Raw genomic sequence first — 12,907 nt, forward strand, 5'->3', positions numbered from 1 at the left:
CTTGAAGACGACAATACGACCCTTGGTTGTAATGGCCTATCCTTGTTATATAACCCTTGCAGGTCAGGTGAAGTCAGTTCATCATATTCAAGGGTTGTTCCACTGTGTTCACGGGTCGTACTGTCGTACTCAAGGGTCTTACAATCTTGCTCAAAGGCCATGTCTTCGTGCAATAAGGGTCGTACCCTCGTGCGCAAGGGTCGTACCTTCGTGCTCAGGAGGTTAAGACACGGTAAAGAAGGGAAGACTTTAGGCGAACGGATGTTAGAAACGAGGTGAGAAATTAGTGAGAATGGGAAGCGGGAAGGTGAAGAAGAATGAAGGGAAGAGGAAGAGGATATGAAGAGGTATGATATAACTGGAGGAGGAGGAGGAGGAGGAAGAGGAGGAGGAGGAGGAGATGCAGGAGGAAGATGATGCGGGAGTAATGAGCTATGAGTGGAGAACCACGAGAGATTATGGAACATCAAAGTTATATTAAAAAAATAAAGATGTTTCATCCCACCATAACAGACGATAAGATAAAGGAAGAAAAGCATGGAGAAACAAGTTGAATTTATATCTAAAAAAGACAGACGTCGTGAGAAACACTGAAGCTGAGAACAAAAATAAAAAAATCACGAAAGAAAGAATTGTGGGAAGAGGAGCTGTGGTGGCGGAGGAGGAAGCAGAAGAACCACACCTTACTACAGGAGAGAGGTTGGTCAACACAAGGGTCGGTCCAGCACAACTTTAACGAAACTGATTTTGGTACAGCGTTGTCTTGTACGTGGAGTCTGAGACCGCGACGTGATGATAAATGGTACAAATAAGATTAAGAATTAAAAGGTAATTAGCATGTAATGATAGCGAGGGTTTGGTCTTCAGGATGGGTAAACACTATGGGGTTCATCCCATCTCCTTGGGAAAATATATTATTTACATGAGGCAATTAAGTCATTGAGAGCCATAAAATTTGGGACTTATTAAGGGGAGATGGACGAAGATCTTGCGTGTGATGGTGGTAATGGTGGTAGGGGGACGGTGATGGTGGTAATGGTGGTAGGGGGAAGGTGATGGTGGTAGTGGTGGTAGGGGGAAGGTGATGGTGGCTTTTGTGCTGTTGTTTGTGGTAGTGGCAGTGGTTGTGGTGTTGATGACAGTGGTGGTGGAAGTGGTAGTAGTAGTGGTGGTGGCTGGGGGGGGGGTGGGGGGAGGTTCCAGTGGTGGTAGCGTCAGGATCTCAGCCACAGGATGCGAAGACTCCCAAAGGAAACGGATAATTATGGGAAAATCGTCCCGAGTGTAAGGTAAGAGGCGGCCATTACCACACAGCCGCGTCGCCACCCGGGGCAGGTATATGGTTCACACGTCGGGGGTAGAGAGAGAGAGAGAGAGAGAGAGAGAGAGAGAGAGAGAGAGAGAGAGAGAGAGAGAGAGAGAGAGAGAGAGAGAGAGGAAGGGAAAGGCAATTAGGAAGATGTAAGAGTGGAAATGCAGGCAGGTACACAAGCGGGAGTTAGGTCGCTGCTGAGAGGCATGCAAGCACACAAGCAGGCAGGTCCGCCGGTAAAAACTTCAGGAAGGAACACAATCATGGAGGCAGGCAACACACAACCAGCCAGGAAATACGATGATGCACTTAATCCTCCATTTGTAAATCAGAAACACTGCACTAATGATACAAATGAAGGTATTAGACTAAGAACACTCAGTCTATGATGTTTTGCTACCCCTCACTATCGATAGGTTGAGTGGGTCTCTCTCTCTCTCTCTCTCTCTCCACACGTGTTAGCTAGATTATCGCCCTACACACCGAAGGTAGAAAAATATTCTCATTGTTGCTTCGTACTGGCACTTAGCTCGGCAGAACAAGAGAACACACCGCACAGAGCTTTTGTTCTCGTTAAGCCTAAGAAGGACGGGTGGTTGGGAGGCCACCAGTAACCGAGGCATAACACAGTAACACAAAGAGAAAGAATGATGAAGGCGTTGGAATCCTTTGTACATTTCATACAAAAACCAAAAAGGAGGAGAAGTAACGTGTATTTTATTTTTCACACGAGTCATAAATAACCACCTGATCTACTATTCTTGCCACACACAGTAGAGGAGAGAAGATCTCGTACAAAATACACTCATCTGTTTCAGAGCGAGACCGTGGCTTCCGATTTGTGAATATATGAAATTCACTGTTGCTCAACTCCATGTGATCAGTGTAAAAGTAAACTGAATTATTTGTCGACTGTATTATTGTAAACGACAACAGTGACAGGATTACAAATTCGTGCTCAGGGATCGTACCGTCGTGCTCAGAGATCGTACCGTCGTGCTCAGAGATCGTACTGTCGTGCTCAGGGATCGTACCGTCGTGCGCAGGGATCGTACCGTCGTGCTCAGTGATCGTACCGTCGTGCTCAGGGATCGTACCGTCGTGCGCAGGGATCGTACCGTCGTGCTCAGGGATCGTACCGTCGTGCTCAGAGATCGTACCGTCGTGCTCAGGGATCGTACCGTCGTGCTCAGGGATCGTACCGTCGAGCTCAAGAAGTTAAAGAGAGCGCGTCTCGTCAGTAGAGTGGTTGGTCGCTCATTGTATTTAATCTTGTAGAAAACTATTTGTTTTTGTTCTGTGGCCACGACTGTGACCGGTGCGTTCGTACGTACAGCATACCAGGCTGGCGAGACTACACTACGTCGTTTGTTATTCTCTCTCTGTCTCTCTCTCTCTGTCCCACACACACACACACACACACGCACACACACACAGGGGTTACGAGGTCATATCATATAATATTCCTCCGTCTTACACCCTTCATGTTGTTTACGATAACGTCTCACCGTGTTAATACTTGTTTTTTTTCTTCCATATCACGTTTTGTATCACATTCAGAATTTTCCTCTATACTGACGAACACTAGAATAATGTAAATGTTTAGAATACATAACGCGGAGGAGGTAAACTACTCGGAACGATCATTTTACCGCTCCAAACGACTGATAACTATCGAAACGATTGTTATTCGCGCCGGTGTGCTTTCTTCCACTGTTGAGTGGCGAACCCTAGTCAGTTGACCAGCTAGCAGTGAAGTGAGCGTGTGTGTGGTTGTGTGTGTGCGGGACGCAAGGTGGTAACGAAGGATATTCAGTGCTTGAAATGTATTACGAAGACACAGACGTGTGTATTGTGTGAGACCTGACACATAACTTCCTCACCGGCGTCCTACGTAGATTGACAGAGTGCACGTGCTTCATCAAGCCGGCACGTGGTCTGCATGACTGATACGTAGTCTGGATGACACGTGGTTTATCTTCCTAAAGTGTAGTTCTGTTTAGCTAACACTTGGTGTGAAGGCCGTCAACCGTCCGCCTTGTCATGAAGCACGTCACACACGGCAGCCAATGTGAGTATGGTAATTGGTTGTTTTTGAGGTTTACTGAGCTATTTACCTTACGCTATTTTTCTATATTAGTTTACAGAAGAGATGACAGCTGTGTCACACAGTTGGTGAGTCAGAGAGTTGGTTAGGTTAGGTTGGGTGAGTCTAGATGGGTAGGTAGGTGAATCATAGGTACGTAGGTGAGTTACGAAGCTGGTGAGTAAGGTAGGGAGGTGAGTTACGACAGGTAAGTAGGTGGGGTGAGGGAGGTGATTAGGGCAAGTAGGTGAGTAAGGAACACACACACACACACACACACACACACACACACACACACACACACAGGTGTGGAAACACTGATTCCCGACACTGACTTAACCTCAGGTTCAAGTCAGGTCAGGTCAGGTCAGGTCATGACCTGGGAAGAAAGGTCACAGAGAGGTGACTTTTGACCTTATTTATTGATGACATACAGACGAAGGTTACATGCATGACCTTCCACAGTCAGGATTTTCAGATTTTGATTTATTTACAATCTGTTCATGTGACCTTTAGCTTGGTGGATATGACCTTAAATCTTTTGTGATCAACTATCTTATTCTCTCCTTCATAGTGTAATATGTAGATAACCCAAGTATCATCGTGAATAGTATGACAGGATGAGTGAAGATCATAGTAAAGAATAGCGAAAGTGTATTTTGTAGTGAAACGTGTTTACCTGTTAATGATGACATTGGAAATACTGTGAAGTGTATCAGTGAACAGTTACAGAACATTACGTTCTATTAGTGAACAGCTTAAGGACTTTACGCTTTATCAGTGAACAGCTAAAGAACATTACGTTGTATCATGAACAGTTTCAGAACATTACGTTCTATTAGTGAACAGTTACAGAACATTACGTTTTATCAGTGAACAGCTAAAGAACATTACGTTGTATCATGAATAGTTACAGAACATCACCTTGTATCAGTGAACAGTTACAGAAAACCACGTTGTATTAGTGAACAGTTACAGAACATTACGTTTTATCAGTGAACAGCTAAAGAACATTACGTTGTATCATGAACAGTTACAGAACATCACGTTGTATCAGTGAACAGTTTCAGAACATTACGTTTTATCAGTGAACAGCTAAAGAACATTACGTTGTATCATGAACAGTTTCAGAACATTACATTGTGATAGTGGAGACCTATAGAGCATCACGTTGTATCAGTGAAGTGCTACACAGCATAATTATAATTCTTATTCATGAAATCCTGCAGAGGGTATCAGATTCATTCGTGTATTCAAATTCGTTTATTCGTATTCGTATGAGGACACGAATGTATACTGACAGAGAGCAATTCGTGTTCGTACATTTCACGGGTTTATGACGATATGTATTCATATTTCCCAGTAAATAACGTAATTACACAGTCGACTGCGTGTGTCACATGAGAGAATTTTGCATTTTTGGAGAGGCATTTTTGTCACCCCTTCTGGTATTGCAAAAATGAAAAGGGATGTGCAGAGTATATATATATATATATATATATATATATATATATATATATATATATATATATATATATATATATACTCATTCATACTTTTCCATCTTCTAATATCATTAAAGATGAGAAATTCCTCCACTACTCCTGGAAATTATAAAAAAGGCGAATATTCATAACCAGAGGCCATAAGATTGAAGATGTAGAACATCATTAGAGAAATATGAATATTAATCAAGTCATTAGAATGCATGGCAGGACCACATTTGAAGAAGTTTCTCAAAAAATCTTTATTGGATTTACCAAAAGAACACAATCTCAGTTCATTTTTCTCTCCCTCTTTTTCTCTTCGTTGACGAGATAGCAAGAAGGAAGTTTGAACATCCCTCCACACCCAGTACTAAACATCAGTGTCTTATTCACCAATTTTGATGCTTTAAGGAATAAAGTATCTTAGATACTGGAGATAATAATGAGAATGATGTGCTCTAAGCTTTCGACAGATTCTCATTTATACTAAATACCTTTTTATGATTAATCATTTGTCATTATGTAAGTCTAATTACAATGGGTTCTCATCACCTAAAAGAAATAACTCACGTTGAAAAAACATGGATAACTTACCTAGAAATACTGATAAGATTTTCCCAATGTTGTGCCGTAGGAAATATATGTATATATATTTATATATATATATATATATATATATATATATATATATATATATATATATATATATATATATATCGTTGACAGTCGTAGGCAAACTGTATTTTGCAGTAGGTTATTAAAAATGTTGCATTTAATGCTTCAAAAACTCTTTTCTACAACAGATTTCATAGATTTATCAGAAGTACATCACCGTTAATTACGTTACAAGGTTCATATATATATATATATATATATATATATATATATATATATTCATTTTCCAAAAGAAGGAACAGAGGGGGCCAGGTGAGGATATTCCAAAAAAGGCCCAGTCCTCTGTTCTTAACGCTACCTCGCTAACGCGGGAAATGGCGAATAGTTTAAAAGAAAGAAAGAAAGATATATATATATATATATATATATATATATATATATATATATATATATATATATATATATATATATATATATATATACACACACAGTTTTCTTTACAGAGAGACATGGCATGGACAATGCATGCCCCTCTACCCAGAGCTCCTTTGGTGTATGTACACCTGATTATCAGAGTAGAGAGGTTATACACAGAGGGAAAGACTGAAGAGGGAGATTATCATAACAGTCAATCCTCGTGTGGACGGTCTCCATTTAGAAACTATAGGAAACAGCAGCCAGACTCGAGCCACGGGGCTCAAGACTATGTGGTGAGGACGTACATAAACAGCTCATGAGAGCTTGTCTTATTTCGTGCATCAGTATCTTCAAAGACAATCATAAGGTTTTCACGTTCTCTTTCCTTACGTTTTCCTACCCTGGAGTAAGACTCAGGCTAGGTCATTCACCCGTCAGATAAAAGATGGTTTTTAACATTACAGTCCACTTGTCATCATCCATCCAGCGTGCACCAAGTACGGATTTAAAAACTTGCATTAACGTAGTCTCATAACTTTGTTTTACCCTTATCTCATCAATCTTACTTAATGGTTCTCTAATTTCATAATCATAGCTCACTTAAAGGCTTTCTCATTAATCTCATTTCCTTGTTTTTTCTTTTGTAAAGACTTGAATGAACTTCACCCTCGTCCCACAAGTCTTTGTTCATCGTTTTTCGTTCATAGAGATCTCTCATATTTTTTCCTCTCTCCATGTTCTCTCATTTAATTGCGTTGTGTTATTTTGTAAATAACAATAAAGATGATGATAATGATCATCAATATTAATGATAATAATAATCATAATAATGATAATAAAGATGACAATAACGCTAATTTTCAATAATAATGACAATAATGATAAAAAGCAACAACAATAATGATAATGATAATGATAACAATAAGAGGAATACAACCATGGTGTTAAGATAACATCTTTCATAACATTCATCTTACAACTCTCTGAGCAAATCAGATGGCAATGATAGTCGACTGAGAACAGATATGCAAAGAATAAAACAAATGAGTTTTGAAAATGTCCACAAATACGGGAGTAAAATACACACTTCTATGTAAGCAATGTGTGGTCTTTAGCTTGATTCATGGAACAAGATGGTAATTCCCAAACAATGTTTGAGCTTTATGAATGACGGTAAGACAATTCCTCAGGCAGGTGATTGCCTGTACCAACTAATTGCTGAGGGAGGTCAAGGGTTAGATGAACAGTTGTGAGGTCAGATGTTGTCCACAACCCCATTCGTGTTCACTCGACACTTCTAGACGTCCACCAATACATTCGTATGCCTCTAACTCCAGGTATAAGTCTCCAACATCTTTTTCGTATGTTCCCCACCGCAATCGTATGTTCGTTCCATTACATGAACACATTCCACTTCCCCATATGTACGTTGCCCCACCCCATTCACATGTTCCACGAGACAGCTCGACCCTCCTCCACCTAAGTACACTATTTGACAACTTGGTCCTTCCCTTCGCACCATCCCTCTAGTTGCCCACCCCAGCCATCCAAGTGCCCTCTACAACCTTCCAATTACCCACCAAACAGACCTGCATTTCCCGACCCCATTCCTCCCAAGCCCAACTTCAGCTCTCCTATTTCCCACCTCTGCCCTTCGATCCAACTTCCCCCCCAATTCTCCACCCCAACTCTCCCCTAAACAAGAGGGAAAAATGGCACCTCACTCCACGCCAGCTGACACCATCAAAATTTAATTGATATCAGGTGTGGCGTAACCAATTACATTGCCACCACCCACACAGGGTCGGGGCCAGGGCGAGGGGGGGCAACGAGGGGGTCGGGGCGGGACGAATGGGGCAGAACATGAGGACGGGGCCGTCGTGGGGCACGGGGTTAGGGACCTGGGAGTGGATCAAGGGGCTTGGGGCCGCATGATTGGGCAATGGGGCCAGAACGGTGCATGACGGCACTCAGGGCAGAGCAAGAAATGGATATCAGGATTCTGTCAGGGGAAAGGGAGGGAGGCACAGAGTCGCTGTGCATCACCACCTTCTGTGGCACCGTCAGCCCCGTCGCCAGCATCCCCCACACACGGGACCAATATCTTTGGCGTTCTCATGAGTATCTCGTTATTGAACATTCCGTCGCCTTCCCCACATTCTCGGGAAGGAGGAAGAAGAGGAGGAGGAGGAGCAGGAGATGTGGAAGGAGTAAGAGGAGGAAGAGGAGGAGGAGATACTGGGGCAAAAGAAGAGGGAGAGTAGAAGATTTTAGGGAAGCACAGAGGAGAACTGTTAAGGGGAGATACGGTAGCAAAGAAAAGCGTATGAGAAGAAGAAAGGAATATATGGAATAGAAGATGAGAGAGAGAGAGAGAGAGAGAGAGAGAGAGAGAGAGAGAGAGAGAGAGAGAGAGAGAGAGAGAGAATGAAGGAGTTGAATGAGGGAGGGAGGTCGACTGTACCTTCGTGGTCTCGTTACCTTGACGCTCTGTCTTGTTGAGTCTGTTCCTTGATGGATCTCATGGTCAGCGCTGCGTAGTCGCCTTTCTTGCTGCTGCTGCTGTTATTACCTGCCTCGTTCTGTTTTTGTTGTGTATGTCACTGCGGGTCCTGCTACTGCTGCTATATCTGTGTCGTTATACTTTTGTTGCGTTCGTCACAACTGCAATGTCGGCCCTGTGAGTGGCGTTCTTGATGTTTTTGGTCCGTCCGTTGCTGTTTAGGGAAGACCATGATGATACCTTAGCTTTCCCACACTATCGTACACGATGATAGTCTGAAAAAGGTCAAATTGATGAAAAAAAAAGCCCCTCAAGGCCATAAAAGCAAGACACCACAACAGCCCAGCACCAAAACAGACCCAAGGCAACAAAAGCCGAGGACAGCAACAGCCACCAAAGCCACAGAAGCACGACTTCACAACAGCTCGACCGCAAAAGCCCGAGGCCTCAACTCTGAAACGTCACGTCAAAAGGGTAATTAGCGAGACCAAACAAGATGACCTTTTGATGCTAGTTGCCCCTTTCGTCTTACATACAATTACCCTCTAATCACCTTGATAGGTTCCTACGGGTAATTACATTCATGTCTAAAAAACGTATATAAATGATTAGCAACACGGAAGCCTCAGCAGTGTGTTTACTTTGCGAAACGAGTAATTTGAGAGTAATGGCTTTGTGAAAATAGGAGAATTATGATTATTGGTTGAAGCTGGTGGTGATTAATGAGTATACAGATGGGTTCACGAACTTTTTAAGATAATGAATCATTTTCATACTTTCAGTCGCAAAAGATCGACGAGTAGCACCTTTAAAGGGGAGTAAATCGTGAGTTTTCAAAGGATTTAGTGAGTGAATGACTCATTATCACCGATGAACCAAAGTTTCGCTAACACGATGCAGAGTGTTGACTCCTACTTGAAACCTTAAGTGTCATGACTCATGTAGTCTTGTTTTTTATTGATCATTTCCTTCAGTATGTCTTGCCAACATGATAGTTGGGTTTGATATCTATTTACCTTCAGACCGACAGATCCTATGACGTCAAATGTCTCTCAAATATAGTGACTAAAATTTGGTCCCAGGATGATGATAAACAAAGATTTGATGTATCACTGAGGAAATAAAGCTATCTCAGTGGCTGATCAGCCAGCAGGCCTCATCCTGGCTACGATGCAAGGGACAGAAACTAATTTTCTACGACGAAGCAAAATCCTAATATGTTTCGAGATGGCGCAACAGAAAGTCACTTAATCACGAATTAGGGGATAAAAACACACCAGGTTTACCTATTAGTCTGATCTCCCTCGTTCACCGGCCAATCAGGGAGCTAAATAAGGAATGGCGAAGTTTTACTTTGTGAATTTGAGGCCCAGTCTTTCAGACCGACGAGGTTTTCTGCTCACGGAAGCTGTTTGTGTAGTTAGGGTATTACTGGGGGGGGAAATTCTCGTCACGTCTTGGTATGAATGGACGAAAAACCTTGGTGAGGTTTGCTAGATCCCACTGGACGAATGTCTCTTGTCAGTTGGAAAGTTCTTGGAGGACGAAAGTCGATAGAACACGACAAAAGACCTATGTCAAGCAAGTGTGGATCTGACTGGACACACGCCTCTTGTCAGCTTTGGTGGATCTAACTGGACGAAAACCCATTGTCAGATATGGAATTCATCAGACGATACCCTCTTACTAAATCTATTTATCACTGGACGAAAACTCGTCGCTAGGTTTAGATTTAACTGGATGAATACCTCGTGTCGGGTTTGGATCTCAGGGAACGAAAGCATCTGGTCAGGTTGGATCAAACTCAACGAAGGTTTCTTATCAAGTCTGGATCACACTGGATGAAAGACTTGACCTTTCCAGCCCAGTCGTTCCAGTGAACTTTACCCGAACAGCCTTCTGTTGAATTCCTCCTACATTTATAAAGTTTCCTCACAGCTTTTTTTTCTATGCTATCTTAACCGTTTCCTGTTTTCTTCTTATCTATCTATGCCTCGGTTTTCTCACATGCATGGAAGTACAGGGATCTCGTGTTTTCAATAAGTGAACTGACGGAAAGAACGATACATCAGGTGAGATACCTTCACGAGCTTCTGTTCGTGTTGTGCTCTAAAACATAAGGACTTACAAAGCATTCACTTGTGTTGCGGTTTAACAATATACAGTCGCCATATGGAGGAATGTGTTACCAAATAATTTCGACAGCTTACATATTAGTGCATCACAAAGACTTGTTTGTACTGGTATAAGATGTTGACCTTTACACCCATTGTAGCCCGCAAATAAGCCACGCAGAAGACGTTCTAAATGGTAATTATATTTGGTTTCAACCCTCAGCGAAGACTCCTTTGTTAGTTAACATTGTCAGTCCCCCTTGAGAAGAGGAACTAATCATTATTTCAGGCACTGAAGCACTTACCCATCAGAACAATGCAGCCCTTACCTCCTTTTTCTTCCGGTAAGACGACAATATGTGGACGTGAGAGTAGCAGTTACCACCCATGACCCATACGAGATCACTTTTTCCCTGTCGCTCATGAGGGGAGGAGGAGGAGGAGGAGGAGATACAGGGAGTGTGGGAGTCTTGGTGGAGCGGGGGAGAGGTGATTGATTTTCAGAAGCCTCAGTGAGAGGATTCGAGCACCATTGGAACATATGGGTAATCCATGATATTTGCCTGGAATAGAAAATAATGGATGAAAGAAATAATAATGAATAGTATGAGACTATTGATGATGAGACCAACTAACTGCAGATGTGCCAAACTTTTGGATTGTTTGGGACTAAACACAGATGTGTCGGAACACTTTGATGGCTGCAGTCAGGACCTAGCAAACAAGTATGAAATAAAAATTGTTTTGAAACCATTATATGTATATAGATCTCTCAGTTTATATCTGTATACAGATCAAAGCAAACTTTATTTATTCGGATTAAATTTTATTCTGTAGACTGAAAAGTAATGTAGTTAAGAAATTTTTGTAAAACTGAATTATTGAGACAATTCTTTTTTGTAGTTTTATAGCAATGGTCATTAGAGGAGCTAAGTCACAATCATGTTGACATGAATTCACTCTAAATGGAAAGAACATAGATGTTTATTATACCAGAGGAGGAAGGTCCTTATGTTTTGGTTCTTTTTCTTTTTCCTTTACACAACAATGACAGTTAATGATTATGGTAAAAGGTGATTCATATGACAAGGAATTTTAAGAAAGATCCTGAAGCTGTACAAAAGATATTCGTCTAAAATGAAAATAGAAAATGAAATCTGAGGACCAAAACAAATTCTCTCAAAGTTAGAATTTACACCAAGTCCGAAAATCCTGCCTGGAATCAGTGATTTAATTTCCTATTTGGCAAGACGCGTCAGAGGAATCCAAACAGCACATTCTCCCAAGACCTCCGCGTCGTTCACAGCTATTGTGCCTCAGTCCCTGGCAGGCTCGCTGCTGGTGATGAGACACTCTTGTGTCGTCGTCGGTCACTCTCGGGTGGTCTACAGTGTTGAAGGCGATAGTTTCCAAGACCTCCTTTGTCCGTCCGTCCGTCCTGCCGTCTGTGTTGTTCACATTCTCTCTCTCTCTCGTTCCATGAGAAACTCACCGACAGCGATAAGACACCCTCGGTCTGTCGTGGGTCATCCTTTTGAAGGAGGTCTTGAGAACATTGAAGCTGACAGTCCTGTTGCAAGCGTCATTGCTAATGCTGCCTCTGCAGGCTACAAGCATAGAGTGCCACTCTGTTAGTCTTGAGTTCGCCCGCCCATATGTGATGAAGTCCGTCACTTCCGTTCAAGATCCAGCTGTGTATGTTGATAGTTTTTATATAATACTGTAATTACTGCTGTTGCTACTACTACTGCTACCACTACTACTACTACTACAATGACTACTACTGACTATTACTACTTCAACTACTACTACAGCAAGACCTGTGCACCATTCCACTACTCCATCACTACCTCACCATCACTCCAGCCTCACCATAAGGCCAGTCGTCAGCCTCCCAAGAGGGTTTGCTTCGTCGCTGCTATAGCCTCACATAAGCCCGCCCCAACCCAATATTGCCACCGATACCATGCCAATATCTTATTTAGGAGGGTCCACTGCCGGCCCTGCTCCTACCTCCCAGGGTTTTATGTACGCTAATATAGGGATAAACAAGAATCCATCTACAGTTGTTACTTGTCGCTCTGGGAAGAAGTAACCATTCTGGGTGTTTATTTACCCCTCCTGAGGTGCGCCAATAAGCTTCTTACGGTTCCTGTGTGGTAATTTAACTTTCGAGAATGTCTCAAGGATTTGTCTGAGTGGTCGCCTCGTCTGAGGGGTCTAAGAGGGTGAAGGATGGTTCCCCTGTGTCGCATCGAACTGACAGAAGGAGGAGGAGGAAGACGCCCTGGGCGGGGCTGTGTGACTGGCTCCTCCTCTCATGTACAGTGTTTACCACTGAGGGGAAAGGTTTTCTTTCGTCATTTCTTTGAA

General features: G+C 42.4%; 1 protein-coding gene across 3 annotated transcripts in view; it reads left to right on the forward strand.

Moving 5' to 3' along the window:
- The first annotated feature begins 3,340 nt into the window (after positions 1-3,340).
- LOC139757760 (nephrin-like) overlaps positions 3,341-12,907 on the forward strand; it is a 400,579-nt gene continuing 391,012 nt past the window's right edge. For all 3 annotated transcript variants that reach the window (XM_071678535.1, XM_071678538.1, XM_071678537.1), the window contains exon 1: positions 3,341-3,383. In XM_071678535.1, the coding sequence (XP_071534636.1) occupies positions 3,356-3,383 (28 nt within the window). In that variant the 5' untranslated portion in view covers positions 3,341-3,355. The remainder of the gene's footprint in view (positions 3,384-12,907) is intronic.

This window comes from Panulirus ornatus, chromosome 28 (genome assembly GCF_036320965.1).
Source record: "Panulirus ornatus isolate Po-2019 chromosome 28, ASM3632096v1, whole genome shotgun sequence".
NCBI classification, from domain to species: Eukaryota; Metazoa; Arthropoda; class Malacostraca; order Decapoda; family Palinuridae; genus Panulirus; species Panulirus ornatus.